At 44.1% G+C, this 25,588-nt stretch overlaps 1 protein-coding gene across 2 annotated transcripts in view; it reads right to left on the bottom strand.

Annotated features, from left to right (window-relative positions):
- The window catches only part of topaz1 (testis and ovary specific TOPAZ 1), a 70,980-nt gene extending 48,519 nt beyond the window's left edge, over nucleotides 1–22,461 (bottom strand). Inside the window, exons 1-10 of one of the 2 annotated variants that reach the window (XM_067981712.1) lie at nucleotides 22,248–22,461; nucleotides 17,027–17,193; nucleotides 14,167–16,391; nucleotides 10,072–10,142; nucleotides 9,431–9,549; nucleotides 8,642–8,709; nucleotides 6,342–6,454; nucleotides 5,290–5,399; nucleotides 3,578–3,703; nucleotides 3,149–3,212 (exon numbers count right to left, since the gene is read on the bottom strand). In XM_067981712.1, coding sequence (XP_067837813.1) covers nucleotides 3,149–3,212; nucleotides 3,578–3,703; nucleotides 5,290–5,399; nucleotides 6,342–6,454; nucleotides 8,642–8,709; nucleotides 9,431–9,549; nucleotides 10,072–10,142; nucleotides 14,167–16,391; nucleotides 17,027–17,193; nucleotides 22,248–22,407 — 3,223 coding nt within the window. In that variant the 5' untranslated portion in view covers nucleotides 22,408–22,461. The remainder of the gene's footprint in view (nucleotides 1–3,148; nucleotides 3,213–3,577; nucleotides 3,704–5,289; nucleotides 5,400–6,341; nucleotides 6,455–8,641; nucleotides 8,710–9,430; nucleotides 9,550–10,071; nucleotides 10,143–14,166; nucleotides 16,392–17,026; nucleotides 17,194–22,247) is intronic. The other variant, XM_067981713.1, reaches the window with a different exon arrangement.
- Nucleotides 22,462–25,588: the final 3,127 nt, after the last annotated feature.

Here is a 25,588-nt window from a genome sequence, read left to right as displayed (position 1 = left end):
CCCTACAGTCCAAAAATCTATCTATTTCAGCCTTGAATATACTCAATGACGCAGCATTCACAGCCCTCTGGGGTAAAAGAATTCCAAAGATTCACAACCCTCTGAGTGAAGAAATTTCTCCTCATCTCAGTCCTAAATGGCCGACCCCTTATCCTGAGACGATGTCCCCTGGTTCTAGACTCTCCAGCCAGGGGAAACAACCTCTCAGCATCTACCCTGTCAAGCCCCCTCAGAATCTTGTATGTTTCAATGAGATCATCTCTCATTCTTCTAAACTCCAGAGAGAGTACAGGCCCATTCTACTTAATCTCTCCTCATAGGACAACCCTCTCATCCCAGCAATTAATCTAGTAAACCTTTGTTGCACCGCCTCTAAAGTAAGTATATCCTTCCTTAGATAAGGAAACCAAAACCGTACGCAGTACTCCAGGTGAGGTCTCACCAAAGCCCTGAACAATTGCAGCAAGACTTCCTTGCTCTTGTACTCCAACCCCCTTGCAATAAAGGCCAACAAGGGGGTTACAATTACAGTACTGAAGCTATTCCTGACATCTACCTACTGCAATATTAGGCTTTATTTGAAGCATTACAGCCAATAGCAAGGCGAGAGGGCGCTTGGAATTCCTTGAATCAGCTGGGCCCCATAAGATTTTAAAAATTGGATACGATGTCTTCATCCAAAATTATAATGCCTCAATTAAATTTTTTTGCTGCAAAAACAAAAATTAAATACCTCAGCAACTTCAAAAGCAACATTTTAACAACTGTCATGGCCTTCTCAGGGCACCGGGGGATAGGCAATAAATGCGGCCTTGCCAGTGTCGCCCACATCCTGAGAACATGCAAAGGGTGGTGAATGTGTGGAATGAACTGCTCTGGGAGACTTGGTTCTTGCAACCGGCCAGACGGATTACAGTCTTTCCCGGTCCTGTATTTTCTCCATTCAGTATTCCTCTGCTCGAGCATCATAGAATTTACAGCACAGAAACAGGCCATTCGGCCCAACTGGTCCATGCCGGTTTATGCTCCACACAAGCCTTCTCCCTCCCTACTTCATCTAACCCTATCAGCATATCCTTCCATTCCTTTCTCCCTCATGTACTTATCTAGCTTCCCCTTAAATGCATCTATGTTATTCGCCTCAACCAATCCTTGTGGTAGCGAGTTCCACATTCTCACCACTCACAGAACTGAGGAAGTGCTGCATTGTAGGAGGTGCTGTCTTTTGGATGAATCATTAGACCAGGGCCCCGTCTGCCCTCTCAGGTTTACACTATCGCCCAAAGTCAAAATGACCCCCAGTGTATGTAATGTGTAGAGGAATGGCAGGTGGTCACATCCCTGTAGTGACTGTGTGTTGGCTGCTGGAGCTCAATCTCCTTCCATTGCAAGGTCATTTTGAATTTTGGTATCAAACATCTCTGGTACTCTGCCATTCTACACAAGTACAATTTCTTTGCCTTTTGGTTATCATCTCTATTTACCACAAGACTTGCTGGGTCTTTAGTGTCCTGGCCAATATTTATCCCTCAACCAATATTCACTCGAGTTTAGGAGAACGAGAGGGGATCTCATTGAAACATATAAAATTCTGACAGGGCTAGACAGACTGGATACAGGGAGGATGTTTCCCCTGGCTGGGGGGGTCCAGAACGAGGGGGTCACAGTCTCAGGATACGGGGTAGGACATTTAGGACGGAGATGAGGAGAAATTTCTTCACTCAGAGGGTGGTGAACCTGTGGAATTCTCTACCAAGTCACTGAATATATTTAAGAAGGAGCTAGATAGATTTCTAGACACAAAAGGCATCAAGGGGTATGGGGAGAGAGCGGGAATATGGTATTGAGATAGAGGATCAGCCATGATCATATTGAATAGCGGAGCAGACTCGAAGGGCCGAATGGCCTACTTCTGCTCCTGCTCCTATTTTCTATATTTCTCTGAGTGAAGAAGTTTCTCCTAAATTTCTTATTGGATTTATTAGTGACTATCTTATATTTATGGCCCCTAGTTTTGGACTTCCCCATGAGTGGAAACATCCTCTCCACATCTACCCTAACATAACCTCTAACATTACATGCACATGTACCCTTCCTGAATGCTTTTAGATCTAGGCTATCCCACATCACCAGCACAGGCACAGGCTGAATGGTCTCCTTCTTTGCTGCATCATTCTATGATTCTATGATCATATGTGCAACACACATGGCTAGTCTAAGGGCCTGATCCTAGTATTTGTATACGCCTGACTGCTGTACTCCTCACAAGTACTATTTCTGGAACCATTCGCATATATTTGCCCAACTTGTGCAGATTCAGGCCCACTGTCACCCTGCATTCATCCCAAACTGTACCCCTTTTGCCTTTTCAACATAAACTCATTGTTACCATCTTGGTCATTCAAATGCTCACAGCTGAAATTGCCTCTCATTTGGACACCAATTTATTTCTCATCTATAAAACTCATTTGATGATTTACTCAGGAGTTCACTTGGCCCTTTTATTTCTCTCAGCAAAAAGATCACTTGTCAAACTTTAGACTTCATGACCCTAACCCTAACCTTAATGCAGCGCTTTTTTGGCCATTATTAATGTGCTGCAGAAAGCATAATACAATTATATCAACAGAAGAGTCAGCAGTCAAGTGCAGCTAGATGATGGCCTAAACACTAATCTATAACCAAAAAAATAACAGTTTATCCACAAGGACAGCATGAACAAACAAATTTGATAAACTTAATGATCTGAAGGACCAACATAAACGGGCCACTGGCAACGTGAGGCGTGAGCTAACATGGCCAAGCAAGTATAGGGCAGAGGGATTTCCATGCTCCCTCGCATCACACACAAGGGTGCAAAGAGCTTTGCAATTCGCAACCTCGCACCAAGGTAAGTAAGATAGCTTTCACTCTGGAAGCAACCAATTTTAAGGTGTGATTCAAGGTTTTTGGAAGAGAATAATCTTAGAATTTCTACCAACCAATATTGATTTTGAAGAAGAACTCTCATTCTGTATAGTATGCAGTCAATGTGAATTAATTATACTACTGCATGTCATGCTACAGTTCTGTTAAATACCAATGAGGAAAACTACAATGCATTTGTAAAAGCTCTACAAAAAATGGCACTTAGCAAGCTTATTCCTACCTGCGCGTAGTAACAGATACGGATTACTGGTCTCCATGAGCTTCTGAACAATCTCCATACAAAACTGGAAAACATAAAATGAATGAAAGTTTCAGTGGATCATCCTGAAATCATAATCAGCTCTAGAAAAGGTCAATGCGAATGTGCAAGCAAACATCTACTCATTCACACAGTTCAAATGTTAAAATCAGTTACTAATGGGTAAAAGATTCATCACATTGTAGAACAATTCTTTCCTTGACAATGATTCAAATTACTATTGAATATTTTCAAAATAAGTAAACACTAAAACTAATTATCTGTCAAGCAGATAAATTACTTCTAAAAAGAGAACAGAACCTGGTTAAGAAGCAATAGAATCTCTACAAAAAGTACTACAGCTCAGAAAGTATATTGAAAATCAATAGCATGAAGAAATAACGCATTTACTTTTTCATCTCCTTTTTTAAGTTCATGTCCAAACCGGCACTGTTTTTTCTTGCAGCCTTTAACTGTGATGAAATAATATCTACAGTAACCAGATGGTAGTGCAGTCAGCTCCAATGGATAATTAAACTGGAAATAATGACAAAACAATTTAATCTCTGAACCATTTGCAATGTTTCACATTAAAGAAAGTAACATTTAATCTCTAGTTGGCCAACTGCTTTTAAATGCTCTAGAACGCTTCAAATATATAGTACTGGATCTCCAAAATATCCAAAAACAAATTCACATGGAATATAAATCTACAATGCTCGTAAAAAATAAATTGGCCAGAATTGTGCAATATTAAAGTGACATTAGAAGCATCGGCAAATGGTGCAAGTTTTCTCATCTTGTGTTCAAATCCTTCCATGGCCTTGCCCCTCTCTATCTCTGTAACCTCCTCCAGCCCTACAACTCTCTGAGATCTCTGCGTTCCTCCAATTCTGGCCTCTTGCACATCCCCGATTTTCATCGCTCCACCATTGGCAGCTGTGCCTTTAGCTGCCTAGACCCTAAGCTCTGGAATTCCCTCCCTAAACCTCTCTCCACCTCTCTCTCCTCCTTTAAGACGCTCCTTAAAATCTACCTGTCTGACCAGGCTTTTGGTCACCTGTCCTAATATCTCTTTATGTGGCTTGGTGTCAAAATGTGATTTATGCTCCTGTGAAGGGCCTTGGGGCATTTTACTACATTAAAAGGTGCTATATAAATGTTGTTGTTTTGAGGAACAGTTACTGGACAATGAAATCCACTTACTTTATGAAGATGATTTTTTTTCATTCCTCTAAAGGGCCACAGTATAAAAATTCATTGCAAAGGTGCTCTGGATAAAAATACATTCTGTCCAATCACAATGCCACAAAGATGGCAACTCTGGAGAAATCCACAACTCCAGAGCAGTGCACACTTAGATGGAGAAAAACATGTTGTGTTGGATGTCTTGAAAGATTCACAGACAAATACAGGTGAGAAAGGCAAGTTGCTGGTTCATCTAGAAAAATATCTTACAGTGCTCCCTGCCTCACCAAACTGGATCTTGAATGAATCTTATTGTAGTACCAGAAGGCCACTTCAAGTCTTGAAAGACTTCCTGAATCCGTCCTAAAGTCACCTTTCGCCAGTTTGAACCTGAATCCTACTATTGACGTTGAAGTAGTGCTCTGGATTTATCTTAGTTAATATCTCAGTTCCACCATCAAGGCTGAGGAGCCTCCATTTCTTCCAACCTTTCCTCATATTGCTAACTATAGGGATCGTTCTTTGTCGTTGTTCTCTGTACCGTCTCCTGGATCTCACCGCTTATCTCCCTTCTCGGTGTTACGTCATGGGAGATCAACAGAAATCTACTGCTGACTACAGGAATAAGAGCAAAACCGAGAACACGGTCCCACAGTCTTTTGAGGGGAGGGAAAGTCACAAAGGATGCCATTTAAAACAAAAACAAGGTGCTTTAATCCAACAGGATGAAGGAATTCATTTTTTTAAAAACAGAGTTGAAAGAATCAACTGTTATAAATGAGTTTGGTTATTCCAGTGTGCTGCATGCTAGAGAGTTTTTTTAGGGAGTGCAATTCATTTCCTAATATAATCTAAAGGCCCGTAACTACATAAACGCAGTAAATTCAGCAGCAGATCAAATGGGTCAGGAAGGGATTATCGAATTTCAGACTTACTGAAGCCACAGGCCTGGTCACGGTCCAATGCTCTGAGCTATTCAGCTGCAGAGAAGCTGGAGCACATGCTGATGTTGGTAGCAATAAATGCCCCTGGGTAAACCTTAAATCTAAGGGGGGGAAAAAGTCCTCGTTACTTTTAGTTAACATTCATTTTCCTTTTTTCCTCCACCCTCCTGAAGACACCAGCTCGCACTACGAACTACGCACAGTTCCATGGGTGGCATCAGCTGCTGGTATCACATCCAAGTAGCCATTCTTAATATAAACCAGTGGGTAAATTCAACAGCCAGTGAGATACTGGACTAATCAGACCAGGAAGGTTTTGGGTTCAATCCCTGGACAGTGCTGCATTAGCTGGTCTCAGGTGGGGTTGCAGTGGATTCTCTACAATCAGCCTTAGGATCATGAGGTTTGCAGGAGGGGAGGGGGGTGCTGGAAGTTAACCAGGGGCTGTTCTCCTGAACATGCTCCGCCAACCCCTGCTGGAACAAATGGGTGCATGGATATTAGGCAAGACCAGGACCAGGCTCAGGCTCACCTGCGTCACACCTTAGTCAAACAGACTGCTGACATTTCCTGGCTAGGCTCATGCATGAATGGCCACTTGTGCTAAGTAATCGAGAGCTGCTGGCACCTTCAGGAAAGGAATGGGAGAAAACTGGACACAGATTTAAAGTTTCGCCCCTCGTTTCTTTTTATACAAGTATATAAACTCAACCAGTTTAACCCACGCATTCTCCTAAATTCGAAGTACTTTTAAAGAGCCAAATAAATCTACTTGCCAGTTAAGAACAGAACTGGACCGTGAAATAATAGCCTTTTAACCTTTAAAGCTAGACGGCTTCATAATTTAGCCAAAAAAAGACAAAAAAACAAACATTTATCGATTTGTAGAAATCCTATTACAGCGAGGACTGTCAAGAACTACTGTAAGCACTTACACTCACATATCATGTAAAGACACAGCACTAGCATTCACACATTTTACTATAAAACACCAGGGTCTACCGTGAATTGGTGGCATACACAAATACAAAGTTGGAGCATACCATTTGTCAATGCTGATTTCTGGAATGAAGATTCAGAACAAGGTGGTATTCCAGAAAAATTATTTTCCAATATAGGTCTGTCTGAACATTGGTACTGAAGGCTGCTGACACTGCTAGAAAAAGATACATCAAGTTACTTAGCCAGACATTTTACAATGATTTAACCTTATTTGTTAAGAGAAAGGCTAGGAGACATGGCAGGCTAGGAGACCCGAACCCAGAATCTGGACAAACGCACAGCTCAGATGCATGTAATGACAGTCAGTTGGATATTAATATCAAACAAGTTTGAGAAGTCTTTCTTGTCTGCATGTGTTCACAGCACAAAACTTTGGATATGCGGTATAACGAGAGCTAATTTGACAATTTTCAGACAGCTTGGAAGTGCAGAGTGTGGGTAATTAATTACAAAGGGTTTGGGATCCACTTACGGGAGCGATTGAAGTCACTGAGCCCAAGAAGGTATCGACGGCAGACCCAAATTTGTAATGAGCAGCTCATCACATCCTTAATATATTCCTACATTACAACAGTAACTCTACATCAAAAATACTTCACTGGCTGTAAAGCGCTTTGGGGCATCCTGAGGTTGTGAAAGACGCTTTAGAAATGCAAGTTCTTTCTTTCTTTCCCAAAGTGTTTCACAGCCAATAAAGTACTTCTGAAGTGCAATCACCGACATCATGTAAGCAAATGAGGCAAACTATGCACAACAAGATCCCACAAATAGCAAACGTGATGAATGACCAGTTAATCTGTTTTTGGTGGTGCCCATTGAGGTAGGAACGTTGGCCGAGTCACGAGTACTCCCTTCTCCTCCTTGAATAATGACATGGAATCTTTTCACATCCACTTGCACCAGCAGACAGGGCTTTGATTTAATGTCTCAGCCACAAGGCAGTAAAGTTACCCCTTTGGACTTGTATGCTAATAGGGTGAGATGAAGTAGGGAGGGAGGAGGCTTGTGTGGAGCATAAACACCGGCATAGGCCTGTTGGGCCAAATGGCCCGTTTCTGTGCTGTAAATTCTATGTAATTATCTCAGCTGTTATCCTTGTGCTCAGCCTAAAAGACCACTCCAGTAGGTGAGCCCTCGTACCCTATCAACCGCAGTGTCTAACAATTGTCGCAAGCCCAGGGATTGAACAGAAAGCTGTGTTGTCGTGGGATCTTTTACATCCATCTGAGAGTGCAGACGGGGCTTTGGTTTAACGTCTCATCTGAAAGACAGTACCTCCGAAAGTGCAGCACTCCCTCGGTACTGCACTGGGAGTGTCAGCCTAGATTATATGCTCAAGTCTCTGGAGTGTGACTTAAACCCACAACCTTCTGACTCAGAGAGGAGAGTGCTACCCACTGAGCCACGGCTGACACACACATGTCACAGATGTCACTGAACGTAGACCAATGCAAAGTCTTTTCCCATATCCCTGCAAATTTCTCCTTTTCAAGTGTATATCCACTTCCCTTTTGAAAGTTACTACTGAATCTGCTTCCACCGCACTTTCAGGCAGTGCATTCATATCATAACAACTCACTGCGTAAAAAAAATCAAATAAAAAATTTGCGTAAAAGAGCAACTAAGATCCTGGGCTATTTAGCCAGAGGAATAGAGCACAAATCTAAGGAAGTGATTGAGTTTGTACAGAGCGTTGGTCTAGCCCCACCCCACCTAGTGGTGTGCACAATTCTGGTCATCACATTATGAGAAAGACATCCAGGCACTGGAGAGGGTGCAGTGAGGGGTAACTAAATTGATGGATGGGATTAGGCACCTGAGTTACGAGGAGGGGCTATAGAATCTGGGAATGTTTATACTGGAGAGAGAAGGCTCGGGTGATCTTACTGAAGTATTCAAGATCCTAAGAGGCTACAGACAAGGTAAATGTCAATATGTTTAACAGTCAAAGATTCTACAAGAGGGCATAGCCTCAAACTTAACAAGAGGGAGGGGGAAATTACATTTTAAATGTAACTACTTTATGCAAAAGGTGTTGAATGGCTAAAAGAGGCAGTGGGGAATGGTTGGATCACCAAATTCAAAGGAGTATGAATAAGTGCCTGGATAGAGGGGTATGAGAGGTATCTTGGGATATGATACTTCCAAGATTCTGGGTCTGGTGTGAGATCCTACAATGGTCTTTTCTGGTACTGTACATTTCTATGCTCCTATGAGAAGAGGGTTCTTGGGGTTTTAGAGAATGGGGGGGTGGGGGGGGGCAGGAAGTGATTGCATTGGAGGGGAGGTGAAACAGTCCTTCATTGCAGCAAATGCAAATGTAATAAATCCATCCACTAACCTTATTTCAGTCCCTTGGCATTCCTGCTGTTCATCTGTCTCAGAAACTAATGCAGTATTTGAAGCAATCTACAAATGAAAGACACCCTGTATCTTTTGTTCAGACATATTGTAATGAACAAAATCATAGAGATAAACATACTACCATTGAGCCGCGACTGACATCGTACTAGTACTGTACATGTACTGGACTGGTTCCACAGTGATACTGCCATGATGTTTCTTGGCCTGCTCTCACTCTTAAAACTTTACGTGAACTGGGCCAATGCCGCATCTTCCTTTCCAATCAAAATGGTTACAGAACAAATCCCTCGGGTGTTACAGATGTCATGACATCAGCCTTTACCGAGGGCATGATGTTAGCACTTAATGCACACGTAGCGGCTGAAGTGTTTCAGCCACTCTCTCGTGCACAGATTTACTGGATTTCTGATCCAGGAGTTCTGCTTATATGTGTTAACATGGGCGATCAGTTCACTTAGGTTGCTCTCCTGGGATCTGCTCTAAAACATAAGGGCACCTTTAGGCTTATCAGACCAGGGAGGGGACAGGAAAGAGAATCAATAGCTTAGTGCACTACTGAATTCTATGGTTTACACTACTCAGCCTTACAAGCATTACAGGCAGCAGTAAGAAGCAGCTGGGTAGGGGAGGGGGGATAGAAGTGGTAAGAAAATTGAAAGGAAGTATGGAAGTTTTGTTTTTTTTTAAATAAAAGTTTACTGAAAAGGATGATCTAATAATGCAAAACAGACACAAAAAAAAATTTAAGCATAAACAATCAGTCTACCTGGTACAAATTGTATCCAGATTCAGTTATCTCTCCCTCTATCACCAAAGGCTCCACTTGAGTGTCGTCTTCAAAGTAATTTTCTTCATTCACAGGTGTTATGCTTTGAGTTTTGAATCCTGAAATACAAAAAAAATCAGATTATTATTTTAATTAATCATAGCTCGCATTGTAAATTTAAGGAGCTATTCGGGCCAAAGTAATTGGTTTTGTTAATTGCCTTTTCTCTTCCCTTCCATAAGCTTCAATTTATCCAAAATGCATCCTCGCCCATACTAAGTCCCACACTCCCCTTACCTGATTCCCTCCAAAAGGGAAAATTTACAAGGGAAAGAGCAGGGCAGTGCGACTAATTGGATTGCTCTTTCAAAAAGCCAGCACAGGCACGATGGGCCAAATGGCCTCCTTCTGTGCTGTAAGATTCTAGGATTCTATGAGTGTGTTCCCAGATTGAGCTGCAGTAAAATCTAGCACTATATAAGATCATAAAAAGACAATTCCTCCCCCACACACATTGTAACCCCAAACTAGAAACCTAAATTTGTAGTCTTTCTCCCAAGCATTAAACAGCAGTTGTTTAAACAGTTCAAAGTTCATACAGTTTATAAACTGTAGAATATGGAAAATCTATATAAACTTACCATTGTGTTGCAGACTGGTACAATTCGGAAGCTTTCCAGAGCTTTCATCCTTAGGCACATATAGAAAGGCACTGTGAATGGAAACAGAGTCTACAGGTTTTCAGAACACTTAACAATTTCTAAATATAGTTATAGGTCTCCATTTTAAGATCAGCAAAAAAAGCAGGAGAGTGGCAGAATATGTTTTATTCACTAGGAAGACTGTCAGACACCATTATAAATGAGATGATCATCGAGACGTGTGAAGGCAATATATACCACAGTTTCCCCATTGTGTACCCCCGAACTACTGAAGATTTCTTACAATTTTCACGTTTTCATTATTTCAAGGTCTCCACCACCTTGTAGAAAACTGCACAAAAAAAAAAAATCACCTTTCCAACCGATGTATTAAGAGGGCTGATCTCAAGATAGAACCACTCACATTTAAAAATCCTTGAATCTGGGAGTGGTCCCAGAGTTTGGAACCACTCGGAGAGCAGTCTAAGGGGATTGTAAGAACTAGAACGGGGAGTGTCGCACAAGAAGTCTGGAAGCACTGATGTTCCCCAGAGTGAGGCAGGATCTGGCTATATTGGGCAAGTTCTAGCACCCTTGACGGGGAAGGGAGCCCAGGAGAATGGGACTCAATCGCTTCTTGGTCACTTATTACCCCGATACTACTGGCCGACCTGTTCCTATCAAGGGAGGATTAATCCTCTCACTGCTTTCCAATTATAGTCAAACACCAGGCAGTCTGTTCCAAGGAGATTAATTTTCTCACCCACATCAGAAACTCAGGTTGGGGAAAACATACTTCAGCATAGTGTTAGAGGTGCGATTTAGGAGGAAGGACCGGGGAAACACCTAGACTCTTCAGCCTAGAAAGCAGGTGTCTGACAGGTAATCCTAAAGATGCATACAAGACAGTTAACAATTCACATTTAGCCTCATCTCACTAGAGCGTTTTCAGTCCACCTACTGACAGATTTTTTTTTTATTCGTTCATGGGATGTGGGCGTCGCTGGCAAGGCCAGCATTTATTGACCATCCCTAATTGCCCTTGAGAAGGTGGTGGTGAGCCGCCTTCTTGAACCGCTGCAGTCCGTGTGATGAAGGTTCTCCCACAGTGCTGTTAGGTTGGGAGTTCCAGGATTTTGACCCATGGATGCCAAAGGAACGGCGATATATTTCCAAGTCGGGATGGTGTGAGACTTGTAGGGGACCTTGCAGGTGGTGTTGTTCCCATGTGCCCATTGCCCTTGTCCTTCTAGGTGGTAGAGGTCACGGGTTTGGGAGGTGATGTCGAAGAAGCATTGGCGAGTTGCTGCAGTGCGTCCTGTGGATGGTACACACTGCAGCCACGGTGCGCCGGTGGTGAAGGGAGTGAATGTTTAGGGTGGTGGATGGGGTGCCAATCAAGCGGGCTGCTTTGTCCTGGATGGTGTCAAGCTTCTTGAGTATTGTTGGAGCTGCACTCATCCAGGCAAGTGGAGAGTATTCCATCACACTCCTGACTTGTGCCTTGTAGATGGTGGAAAGGCTTTGGGGAGTCAGGAGGTGAGTCACTCGCCGCAGAATACCCAGTCTCTGACCTGCTCTCGTAGCCACAGTATTTATGTGGCTGGTCCAGTTAAGCTTCTGGTCAATGGTGACCCCCAGGATGTTGATGGTGGGGGATTCGGCGATGGTAATGCCCTTGAATGTCAAGAGGAGATGGTTAGATTCTCTCTTGTTGGAGATGGTCATTGCCTGGCACTTGTCTGGCACGAATGTTACTTGCCACTTATCAGCCCAAGCCTGGATGGTGTCCAGGTCTTGCTGCTTGCGGGCTCGGACTGCTTCATTATCTGAGGTGTTGCGAATGGAACTGAACACTGCACAATCATCAGCGAACATCCCCATTTCTGACCTTATGATGGAGGGAAGGTCATTAATGAAGCAGCTGAAGATGGTTGGGCCTAGGACACTGTCCTGAGGAACTCCTGCAGCAATGTCCTGGGGCTGACATGGTTGGCCTCCAACAACCACTACCATCTTCCTTTGTGCAAGGTATGACTTCAGCCACTGGATAGTTTTCCCCCTGATCTCCATTGACTTCAATTTTACTAGGGCTCCCTGATGCCACACTCGGTCAAATTCTGCCTTGATGTCAAGGGCAGTCACTCTCACCTCACCTCTGGAATTCAGCTCATTGGGGAAGCACCCATGGGGGCACGTGTGAAAAACACAACATCTAGCTCAGATCACAAGGGTTTACTATAGAAACAGACCATTCGGCCCAACTAGTCTGTGCCAGTGTTTATGCTCCACACGAGCCTCCTCCCACTCTACTTCATCTCACCCGATCATTATAATTAGAAGTTGAGGCATACAAGCACACTCTTGAATGCAATATGCTTGGAACGCTTACAGGATGGACCAGCATCACTGAACCCAAGAAAATATCTAAAACAGACCCAACATTTAACAGCTTCAGTCATCAGGCCACAAAAATCTATAAACAAAAGACATGAACAGTTGAAAAAAATAGATTTCATTTTTTTTGAAAATACACTAAGTCAGGGGTTTCTAATCTTTTGGAGCCAGGTGGGGAGGGGGGAGGAGGATCATAGAAAGTTATGGCACAGAAGGAGGCCATTCGGCCCATCATGTCCGTGCCAGGAGGAACTAGTTGAGTTTTTAATGACAATCCAATAGCTTTCATGGTCACTGCTTTCTGGTACCAGCCCGCAAATTACCAGATTTATTGAATTCAATTTCACTATTTGCCATTTGTGAATTCTATTCACTACCTTTACAAGTCCAGTACCTTCACCACTAAACCCAAGCACGTTTTGTCACATTACTGAACTGCAAGTCTCAGAATGTATTGTCAATGTGCACGTCACTCGGATAGACAACTCCCAGAATGCAGCTTATGATGCTACTTTCTTAGTCTAAAAAGAATGAGCATGGACTGTGGGAAGTGCATGGGTATGATGGTGCACTGGTTATAGTTCAGGTATTAGCAACCCAGTGGTCATGAGTACAAATCCCACCACGTGAAGCGGAATTGAATAAAATCTGGTAAACACCGTTATCATGTAAACAACTGGTTCACTAATGTCCTTTTCTATGTGACTAATTCACTACATAGTAGACATTTTATGCCCTCTGAAGGGCCCTATGTACTACAAACAACTGCCTGTTCAAGAATAAGGCCCACCCACCACCTTCTCTAAGCAACTAGCATAGGCAATAAAATGTGGCATTGCCAGCCAGCTACCCACATCCCGAGAACAAATAAAAATTGTGGCTTACTCTAACCAATGGGCAAACTTGCTGTCGAAGAAAAAACTTGTGACACATTCTGATCTTCTGATCAAAAACGCGTTGTCCCAGCTTGCGCACTGGAAAAACAGATCCAAGAAACATGCTTGATCTCAGGACACTTGCCCTCACAGTTCTCCGCATTCCCAGCATTATTAAACAGATCGCTGTGGAAGCACACTGGTTTTCATTTTGAAATTCTGCCTCTCCTCGCTGTACTTCACACCTTGGCAACGGCCCTGCTGAGCTCTGCTTCTCAGTCTCCCTCACTGTGCATCGTTCCCCAGCTCATAATGACGCCATGTTCAACATGACAGTGGCAATCCAGATTCCAGACTACTCATGAGAAATGCCAGTGGGAATCAGCTCACATTTTATGTGATAGGAACAGGAGGAGGCCATTCAGCCCCTTGAGCCTGTTCCGCCATTCAGTTAGATCATAGCTGATCTGTACCTCAACTCCAGTTACGCACCTTTACTCCTTCATCAGTTGATATCCTGAAATTAACTCAGTCAACACATTCTGTAATTTCACCCCCTATTAGTGTATAAATAACGTGGAAACCGATTACTAACTTATTAGAAATGTGACTGGATGATGTTACTGCAACTGAATTCATTTTTCCTAACTCTTTCCCTTCCTGTAATGCAGTATACTCTGATTTTTAAAAAATTACATATTATCATTGCTTTATCAAATGTACAATTTGATGATAATGACTTGGACATATTCTGTAAACTCTGTTCTTTTCCAACTTAAAGCACAAACAAACAATTAAAAATGAATGGAAACCACACACACACCTGGAGGTGCTATTGTTTGAATCCTTCTGCCGTCTGCTGTTCAGTTCACTTCCAGGGTTACTTTCTACAGATTTTAACTCCGCTTTCTTACAACCAGCTTCCTGCAGACCTACCAATTGCCCAGCAGTCTGCATCACCTCATCAGTATCACTGGTGCTGCCAAATAGCTCTGGGTCATCTTGAATCACATCTAGCACAAGGGCATCTTCTTCATAGGCCCTTATGACGTCAGGCACCCCCTCTACAGTCCTTTTCTTTTCAGAGCTCCTGTCCAGTATTTCTTCGGCTTCACTGTCTGCAGTTGCTTCTGTTGCAATAAAAGGCTCCTTTGGAGCTGAAAGCACTCGCTGGTTTTCTAACATAGTGGTATTTTCAGCATTTCTTGTCCGTAGAGAATTAAATGGTTTTTCAAGGTTGCAATTACCATCTGGCCACGGGGGCACAAATAATGAATCACTATTAACTTCAACTATCTTTGATTGATTTGATCTTTTTAAACCTAATAGAGGGTAACCCCCAACAAATCCCTCACTTCCAGTTTGTTCACTAGTTTCAAGACGGCACTGTCCATCCAATCGATCACAACTCAACTCTAAAGATTCATTCTGATGAGCAGGAATTACCGTTGGCTGTATATCATTTATTTCCTTTGCGCACTCTTTCCTTGGAGAGAATTTATTCTGAGCTGTCTTGTGTCCTTGGTAGTCTACGGTTGCTTTTCCTTCTATATCATTGTGCAAAAGGTTGTGGAATTCTGGTAGTTTTGTTGATATTAGGGTTTTAGTGCAGGGAGCAGCTGAACTTATAAAATTCAATTCACTTTTCCTGATTGGACATTTGTTTTCTTCACCACAAACACCATTTGCCATTTTGGAGCTATTTAGTACACTGATTGATGGGGACTTTTTAACATTATCATATGCATCCTTTAACTGTCTACCATATTCTATTACAACATTGGGATACTTAGAGAAGTGTATTGATGGCTGTATTTTAGCTACCCTGTCACTTGTAAAAGATGCACAACTGCAATTTTTTTCTAATAGCGATTTGTTTCTCAGATTATCTTTGTTAACTGCCTTTAATTCAGGCACTTCCAAGGACAACATGTCCAGCAGAAAAACAGCACTCTCAACGGATTCCAAATATCCTTGATTGCCAGCAAACTTGCTGGCAGCTTTGTGGAGTAAACCTTGACAAGGCAATGCTCCTGATTTGGTCTCGAGTACTGGTGGGTCACTGTGCAGTTCACCTGTTGCTTCAGTGGCTGAAATTTCTTGTTTGTAATACCATTCTGAACCAAACCAAAACTTTGGGCACAGTTTGATTCTCTTGAACGGCCTAGTTCGAGCACATGTATCCAGAGTGACTGGTGTCGTTCTTGCACAACCAAATAGTGCAACGGATGCCTCAGAGTGCACACGCTCGCTCGTGTTTCTTTTACAGCTTTCAGAAAGTCCTTCCGCCGCATCTGGTACGATGACGTCAAAAGGCGCAAAATCAGCAGTTAGTTCTAGTGCTCTATCAGGCAATGCTGTTATTTCCTCTTCTAAACAGTTTCCTGTTACATCTGTAGCATCCGCTTTGCTCCAAGCTGTGCTATCTTGGCACATACGCTGCCAAACCAAATCTTTGGGATGCCAGGGTAATTCACACGGTCCTGGTTTAAACCCTATTTCAGAATTAGCTTCAGAAATGCTAGATGCTCGAGTCTTTTCAACATCGCCAGCTACGGTATCAGTCTCCAAATGTGTTTTATCAAGAACTTTATGATTCTGTATACGTTTCTGAATTACTCTGGACAGCTCTGATGGTCCAGTTTCCAGCAATATTTTAGTGTTGTTCCCAGATAATACATTTTCTGTTGTAAACTCCATACCTGCTGATTTGCTATGATTTCGTTTAACACATTTCGATAATTCTTCTGATGGATTTATCTTGCTACAGCCATTTCTTTTTAGGGTAACCTGAAGTGGTTCAATTGTTGCTATAAGCTCTGTGCTCCTCCAGTTGTTTTTAATCACATTGGCCACTTTACAATCCTCATAGCCGTGGTCCTTTTTTCGTTTTCTCGCTTGGCATCTTTTGTTTTTGGGACCTTTCACTGACTTATTGCACACTTCATTACACTGATTGAAAAGGTCACATATTGAAGACCGTGGGAGCCCTTTAAGTTCTTTAGGCATTATGTAGTCACACAGCTGCACAGGACCAGTCTTGCTTTCCTAAAAAATACAATTGTTACCTAATATCACTACTGGATGCTATACCTTTGTTTTATTTTTTGGATGAGTCTGTATTTAAGGTGAGAAATGTTTGTGCTGGAAAATAAAACTTTTCCACACATTATCAGCAGCAAGCACGCCCAGATAAGTATGAGCAGAGTCTGATACACGAGCAACAAATATCTTCCGCTATGCTTTTCCAACAACCTCAGCCTTTTTATACTGTATTGAAACACTTATTTACCACGTTATCCACTCTTTTGGTCTCTGCATAACATTAATTTTCAGTGCCACTCAAGCCCACTGGAGAATAGGCTGAGACACTGCTGGCTGCAAAGGCTCCAAGAATCTTTTCATCCACACGAGTCTCCTCCCTCCCTTCTTCATCCAACCCTATCAGCATATCCTTCGATTCCTTTCTCCCTCATGTGCTTATCTAGCTTCCCCTTAAATGCACCTATGCTATTCACTTCAACTATTCCATGTGGTAGTGAGTTCCACATTAATGACTATCTTATATTTATGGCCTCTAGTTTTAGTCTCCCCTACAAGTACATCATATTTCTCTACATCATATTTACAAGTAATATTTCTAATAATATTTACAAGTAGTCTTCCAGAGTAAAAATCCTTACCTCAGTTCCTCTTTTAAAATACGTCGGTCGAACAGAACTTCTGATTAAATGCTTTGTAGAATCCACTTTGGGCTCTCCAACGCTACGGTCCATCACGACATCACTGGAGGCTGGAGGACTTCTTTCAGTCAAATGTTTTTGATCAATCTTCATTCTTTGTTTGATTGCTAGCAATTAAGAGAGGAAGAAAGAGATATTAGAACTTAAGAACATGAGAATATTCTGATAGAAGAGGAGACTTTCAGTCCATTAAAGCTCGCTCTTCCAGTACATTAACTCTGCCGTCATAACACCGAATAAATAACTTTATCCTGACAGCTATTCTCAATCTAATTTTCACCAATTTTACTAATGTCCAGCAGTCCTACTTTCTTAGATGTATTGGTTGGATGTAATAATCTGGATTTACCTTATCTATCCCATTTAATATTTTGGATACTTTGATCAGAAAGCCTTTAACCAGGTTCTTTCTGGGCTGCAAAGTTTAAGTTTCCTGAATCACTTCTTATAGCTCAGTCTCTTCACGCTTGCTGTCTTACTCTAAATGCAAGTAATTGTTTTTCGCCATGACCAAACCTGAATAGGTCCTTTTACAAGTCTCGGTGCACTAACTCTATCCCATTCATGCTATACTTATATCCCACAATTGACCCATGTGTAATACTCTGAATTTATCAGTATTAAACCTCATTTGCCATAAGTTTATCCAATTGTATAGATAATAAATTCTTCTGCAGATATTTTTGCTGTATCCTCAGTCTTTACAGGTTCCCCTATTTTTGTCTTATTAGCAAATTTGATCAACCTGCATTTGGTTTCACCATATAGGATATTCACATAGATCTTATTAAAAACTACTTTCTATGGAACATCTATTCTATAACAGCTGTATTTTGCACCACCTTTACTGTATTATCCTTGCTGATTGAAGCTTCAAATCATGGAGCAAGTACTTTTTTTTGGAAACCATAAGCGTAGTGCCATAAAATCCCAAATTGACTGCGAATTAATATTTAAAGCCTCTGATGGGCTGTACTGGTGTAGCAACAGCAATTTGCACTCATATCGCACCTTTAATGCAGAAAAATGTCCCAATGCATTTTCCGGCAGGGGACACCAAGCCTTGGTGGGAGAATTAAGAGAGGTGACCGAACGCTTGGTCAAACAGATGGATTTTTACAGGTGGAGGGAGAAGTAGAGGGAAGTGAGCTGCAGAGAGTAAGGTTGAGGCAGCTGAAGACACTGCCACCAGTTGATGAAGTGAAGAGAGTAATGCACAGAAGGCCATACTTGGAGACCAAAGGATGCATACGGAAACAAAGCTGGAGGAGAGTGCAGAGGTAGGGTGGGGTGAGGCCTTGAGGGATTGTAATAGGAGTACAAGAGTTTTAAAATTCAATGCTTTGGGGAACAGAGAGCCTGTGCAACTCATTAGGACCAGGATGATGGGTGAGTCAGCATTGGTGCAGGACAGGAGATATTATGGACAAGTTGGAGTTTATGAAGGGTGGAGGATGGGAGGCTGATGATGAGGACATTGGAGAAATTGGGTGCAGAGGGGACAAATGCAAGGATAAGGGTTTCAGCAATGGTGAGGGTGAGGGTGAGGGATGGGCAGAACTGGGAAACAAATCTTCGTGACTTGTAACGTGTCCAGAGAAGTAGGATTTGGGTCCCAACGGAAGGGTTTCCTTCAGCCCTTGTGAGAGTCTAAGTCTAAAGTGCAAGCTGGTTTTGTGGCAAAAAAAGAGAAAGTCACCAATCTGTCGCTCAGCAGAAGAGTTGCAGCAACCACATCTCTTCTTCAAAACCCTTTTCAGGAGGACCTGGATTATGTAGCTGGTGACAGCACTGGACTTGGTCAACTAGTACATCACGGTGGCTGCATGTTGCAGGCAGTCTTGCATGTCTTCCCATCACACCAAAGGCTAATATTTATCATGAGAATGATATTGAGTGCACACTCTTTCCTTATAAGGGGAAGTCCATTTAGCCAAACCCAGATAAATCTAAGCAGAGGTTGGCAAAAGCCAATGCTTAGGCAACCTTCACCCTACTTATGCATAGGAATTTTGCTGGAGTTTAACTAATTAAAATCATGCAGTTTACCAGGGCACGGCACTCATAAGCTTCCCATCATTTATCCAGCTAGGACAATACTACCCAGTTGGAACAAAGGGCCTGATACTTGTGATAAAACCAGCGAATGGGCCACACAATTTAGCACAAATGTGAGCCCTGATACACAGAAAATTCAAACACCCCTAGCCACAAAATTTCAAACCCACAATACATAAATTGTGAGACCCATGTCCAAAAAAGCATCACCACGTAAACATAAAAATGTAGTCCACCCACTACACACAGAAAGTCAGACACCCCCAACACACCATCCTTCTGCCCCGAATATTGAAAACTGGGAAGATTCAGCCTCAGCTTTTAAATTTCCCAGGTTGGAGGGCTGATTGGTGCAAAAGGCTGCTTCCTGATTGGTCTAAATCTATCAAGCTGCGGACAATCTTTTCAGCCTTTCAAGTCTAGGAAATTTGTAACAGAGCAGCCGAGCTGTTCATCCAGTTCTCCCTTCTTCTCGTATTAAGAGCATTAAGAGCTCCCAATGAAACAATTACTAATATACAGTTAATCCCAAATGTGTGTGTTTAATGTACAATGAAACACTTCTGGCTCAGAGTTGATCCATGGGCCACCTGTTAAACACTACCACATAATGGTATTGGCTTGCAGAGTTGTTGGCTCAGGACAATAATTACTGGAAGACATTACTTGGAGGCCAGTTATGTGAATACAATCCGACATCCATGGCTCAGTGCCTACCTTGATTGGATTGCAGAGGTAAGTAGATGCTGCATCTCCAACTGGTGGAACCAGAATTCGATGGGGTATGATATCTATTCTTGCTGCGGTCAGTAGCAATGTGCTCCCATTTTATGGTGAGTTGTTGCTGGAACCTACTGTCAGCCCAGCAAGAACTAAAAAGCCATTCGCGGCAGTTGTGTAATGATATACATTTTGTTCATTTGCTCTTGGGACGCTGACAATGCCACACTTACTGCCCATCCCTGGCTGAAAAGGTGGTGGTGGGCCGCCGTACTGAATTGCTGCTGCCCTTCTGGTGGTGGTGTTAGGTAGGGAATTCCAGGATTTTGACACAGCAACAATAAAGGAACGGTAATACAGATCCAAGTCAGAATGGTGTGTGACTTGGAGATGATGGTGTTCCCATGACATTGTTGCTCTTGTCCTTCTTGGTGGTAGCGATCGCAGGGCTGGGCAACTTGACTGCAGTGTATCCTGCAGATCCTGTAGTGCCACATTGTGCCAGTGGTAGAGGGGGTGGACACTGAGTTCAGTGGTAGGGGTGCCAGTCAAGCCTGATACGCCCTGGATGGTGTTAAACTTTTGAGTTGCTGAAGCTGCACCCATCTAGACAGGCGGTGAGTAGTCCATCATTTTTCTGATGAGCATTGTAGATGGTAGTGAGGCAGAGAGAACAAGAGCGAGAGGTCAGGAGGCGAGATACTTGTAGCTGGCTCTGTCCTGCTCTCGTAGCCAGAATGTTGATATGGTTGGTCTAATTAAGCTTCTGGTCAATGGTGATGTGGGGGCTCATCAACTGTAGTGCTATTGAAGGTTAGGGCTTGGCTGTCTCCATTGTCTGGCACTCACATAGCATGTATGTTACCTGCCTCTTGTCAAGCATGGATCCTGTCCAGATCCTGCTGTAGGCTGGCATAGGCCACTTCAATGTCAGAGGAGTTGTCAATGGAGCTGAACACTACGGAATCGCCAGCAAAACAGCCCACTCCTGACCTTATGACAGAAGGAAGGACATAGATGAAGCAGCTGAAGATGTTTGGGCCAAGAATGCTGTCCTGAGGAACTCTAGCCACTGAAGAGTTTTCCAACTGACCCCAGTTTTGCTAGGGCTCCTTGGTGCTATACTCAGTCAAACGCTGTCTGAATGTTGAGGCAGCTGCTCTCACCTCTCCTCTGGTATTCAGCTCTTGCACCAATGTCTAGATTAAGGATATGACACGGTCAAGGGATAAGTGACTAACCAAAAAAATCACACATGATCGATTAGTTAGCTTAACTCATCAATGAGACCTGGAAGGGTAGACTTGTGGCTGAGGGATGCAATTATTGCTGCTTGGCTCCAGATAACCCTGCAAGCCAATGCCATATTGGAAGGAGCTAACTGAATAAACAGTACGATGCTTACCAGTGTGCTGGTAAACTTTGTGGTTTTAGCTCCTTGACCTTCAGCAACATGCCTATGCACACTTGTAGGCTGGTGAAATCCTTGAGCATTGGCTCATGCCAATTTGGGCCTGTTACCTTGGCTTAGGTAAACGGGCATTGTCCCTGCAGTGAACGAGGGTGCGCTCCACATCAGGCAATCAGAAACTTAACTTATGTGGATTTCTTAATAGTTTGATTTGAAGCCCCATATCATGGCAATGGGTTTCTATACAAGTCACTCAACTGACCAAAATAAAGCTAGAATAAGTTACAGATCTCAACTACAAGACAAAATCTCAACCATTCTTGTGTCCATCAAAAGGACAAGTTACATTGTACCATTGGTGAAGGCATTTTAGAAAGTTGCCTACCCACCATGAGGGACGGGTAGACTAAGAAATCTTTTTTTACATAACTGTACAGGTAAGAAACACTGCATTTTAGATGTTTATTACAACAAACTTAGGGATTGATGGGGGGGGGGGGGGAGAAACAATTCAACTGATGCCATTGGAAGCTACAGGATCATAAAGGACTCTAGATGGTCCAAAAACCAATACCTGTCAATATACCCACCACCTCAAATGTCTCCAATTCCCACTTAAATTCCACCCCCCCCCCATACATTTCTGGTGATGGGGGGAGTGACAGCAATGGTTTAAGATGGGTTGGTTGAAGTTCATCTTTGGGACAAATGGCCATTGGCAAGAACTCTTCCATTGCCTTGAGGTTGGAGTTGCGTGTGTTGGATTTGGTACCTTTACCTGCTAAGTGTCTTCTTGTGACCCTTGGCTTTACCACCCACCATGTGAATTCACCAAGACTTCCATTGGACACAACGGGCTTCACCCCTCACTTCAAGTCAATGTGCTGGGAGGGAACTGGCTCCCGCCCGCCAGCCACTCACTGCCACCCCGCCCCAGGTCCAGACACAGGCCGCCCAGCCCGGCCCCCTTACTTGATCTCCTCAGTTGGCGCTGGCAAGTTGCGGGCTTCGAGCTGTGAGGGCCCGGACTCCTCGCCCGCTGTTTCATGGGGCCGGGGCGGCGGAGTGTCACATTGCCCGATCCCGACCTCTTCCCTTCCGACTTGGACTGTGTGGCGCGGCACGCTGACATTAGAGGGAGAGGCCGCGGGGTGAGTGTGAGGCGGGGCCGTTCTCCGGGGAGGATTCACTGGGCAGCGGGAGAGACCCACGCACGGCATTGTGGTATCGGGCGGGAGAGTGACGTCACTCCCAGCTAGGCAATAGGGAGGTGAGAGAGGATACGGGGAGAGTGGATACGGCAAGAGAGGATACGGGGAGAGTGGACACGGAGAGGGAGGATGTGGGGAGAGTGGGAGGATACGGGGAGAGTGGATACGGAGAGGGAGGATACGGGGAGAGAGGGAGGATACGGGGAGAGAGGGAGGATACGGGGAGAGTGGATACGGCAAGAGAGGATACGGGGAGAGTGGGAGGATACGGGGAGAGAGGGAGGATACGGGGAGAGGGGGAGGATACGGGGAGAGTGGATACGGCAAGAGAGGATACGGGGAGAGTGGGAGGATACGGGGAGAGTGGATACGGAGAGGGAGGATACGGGGAGAGAGGGAGGATACGGGGAGAGGGGGAGGATACGGGGAGAGTGGATACGGGGAGAGTGGATACGGAGAGGGAGGATGTGGGGAGGGTGGATATGGAGAGGGAGGATGTAGGGAGAGATGATATGGAGAGAGAGAGGTTATGGAGAGTGATAGAGGATATGGAGAGAGAGAGGACATGGAGAGGATGTGGAGAGAGAGGATATGTACAGAGTTACAGGATATGGAGAGAATTGGAGGATATGGCGAGAAATGATATGGAGAGAGTGGATACGGAGAGGGAGGATGTGGGGAGGGTGGATATGGAGAGGGAGGATGTTGGGAGAGATGATATGGAGAGAAAGAGGTTGTGGAGAGTGATAGAGGATATGGAGAGTGATAGAGGATATGGAGAGAGAGGATATATAGGGAGAGGATATGGGGAGAGAGAGGGGACATGGAGAGGATGTGGAGAGAGAGGATATGTACAGAGTTACAGGATATGGAGAGAATTGGAGGATATGGCGAGAAATGATATGGAGAGAGAGGATGTGGAGAGAGTGGATGCAGAGAGCAAGAGGATATGGTGAGAGAGGGCATATGGCGAAGGAGATAAGGAGAAAGGGGGTTAGAGAGAGAGGGTACATGGAGTGCGTTGATATGGAGATAATGGGATGTGGATAGAGAGCGGATATGGAGAGATAAGGGGACTATGGAGAGAGGGATATGGAGAGAGATGGGAAGATATGGAGAGAGATGGGAAGATATGGAGAGAGATGGGAAGATATGGAGAGAGTGGGGGATATGGGGATAAGGGGAATAGTGAGAGAGGGGGAATATGGAGAGAGCGAGGGGTACATGGAGAGAAAGGGATATGGAAAGGGGAGATATGGAGGGAGGCAGATATAGGGAGTGGGGAATATGGAGAGAGGGGAGAATATGGAGGGGTTAATATGGAGAGATGGGGTTATGGAGAGAGTGAGGGGAAGATATAAAATGGGGGATATGGAGCGAGGGGAAGATATGGAGAGAGTGGGGGATATGGTGTGAGGGGGTATATGGAGAGAGAGGTGGATATGGAGAGAGCAAGGGAGATATGGAGAGAGGGGTATATGGAAAGAAGGAGTGATATGTAGAGAGTGGGACATGGAAAGAGGCAGAGAAATGGAGAGAAGGGGCTATGTGGAGGGGGGGTGGATATGGAGGGGTTAATATGGAGAGGGGAGATACGGAGAGAGTGGGTGGATATGGAGAGAACAAGGGGGATATGGAGAGAGTGAGGGATATGGAGTGAGAGGGAAAAATATGGAGAGAGTGAGGGAAAGATATGGAGAGAGTGGGGGATACGGAGGGAAGGTGGATATGGAGAGTGAAGGTGGATATGGAGAGTGAAGGTGGATATGGAGAGTGAAGGTGGATATGGAGAGTGAAGGTGGATATGGAGAGTGAAGGTGGATATGGAGAGTGAAGGTGGATATGGAGAGTGAAGGTGGATATGGAGAGTGAAGGTGGATATGGAGAGAGGGGAAGATATGGAGAGAGGGGAAGATATGGAGAGAGGGGAAGATATGGAGAGAGGGGAAGATATGGAGAGAGGGGAAGATATGGAGAGAGGGGAAGATATGGAGAGAGTGGGGATAAGGAGCAATGGGGCATTCGGAGAGATGGGGAAATATGGAGAGAGGGGGATATGGGGAGGGAGGGGGGATATGGAGAGAGAGGGGGTATGGAGAGAGAAGGGGATATGCTGAGAGGGGGGAGATATGGAGAAGGTAATATGAATATGGGGAGATATGGATAGGGGAATGTGGAGACAGGAGGGGAAATGGAGAGAGTGGGATGGGGAGAGAGGAGAGGAATATGGAGAGGGGGATGCGGAGAGAGGAGGGGAGTATGGAGAGTGGGGGGATGCAGAGAGAGGAGGGGAATATGGAAAGAGGGGGGTTGTGGAGAGAACAGGGGAATATGGAGAGAGGGGGAGGGCCAAAGTCTGCATTGCAGATTGGACTGAGTTATTTCCTTTGTTGCAAGGTGAGAGAGTTAAGCCGATAACAACTGTACATCTACAGTGTCATTGCTTCTGTTCACTTATGCATTTAAGGATTGATCATTCTGTTTGGTAGTTTACAGCCAGACACAGTCGAGGGAAGTGTTCATTCTATCGCTGTTTGAAGCTGAGGAGCATGTAAGAGCACGTGATTAGACCATTGGCCAAGATTTTCTGCTCAATCGGTGGACTTGCTACCCAAGTCCCGTTCACCCGTCACCCCTGTGCTCGCTGACCCACACTGGCTCCCAGTCCGGCAACGCCTTGATTTAAAAATTTTCATCCTTGTTTTCAAATCCTTCCATGGTCTCGCCCCTCCCTATCCTCGTAACCTCCTCCAGCTCTACAACCTTCTGAGATCTCTGCACTCCTCCAATTCTGGCCTCTTGCACATCTCTGATTTTCATTGTTTCACCATTGGCAAGCGTGCTTTCAGCTGCCTCGACCCTTAGCTCCGGAATTCCCTCCCCAAACCTCTCTATCTGTCTCTCCTCCTTTAAGATGCTCCTTAAAACCTACCTCTTTGACCAAGCTTTTGGTCACCTGACCTAATATCGCCTTATGTGGCTCTGTGTCAAATTTTGTCTGATAACGCTCTTGGGACGTTTTACTACGTTAAAGGTGCGATATAAATACAAGTTGTTGTTGTTGTATTGAGCAGGTAAAGACACACTCTGGACCATAGGGAG

The sequence above is a fragment of the Heptranchias perlo genome, chromosome 3 (genome assembly GCF_035084215.1).
Source record: "Heptranchias perlo isolate sHepPer1 chromosome 3, sHepPer1.hap1, whole genome shotgun sequence".
Taxonomy (NCBI): Eukaryota; Metazoa; Chordata; class Chondrichthyes; order Hexanchiformes; family Hexanchidae; genus Heptranchias; species Heptranchias perlo.
Note: the sequence above shows the minus strand (reverse complement) of the source record. Positions and strands in the feature narration are given on the sequence as shown.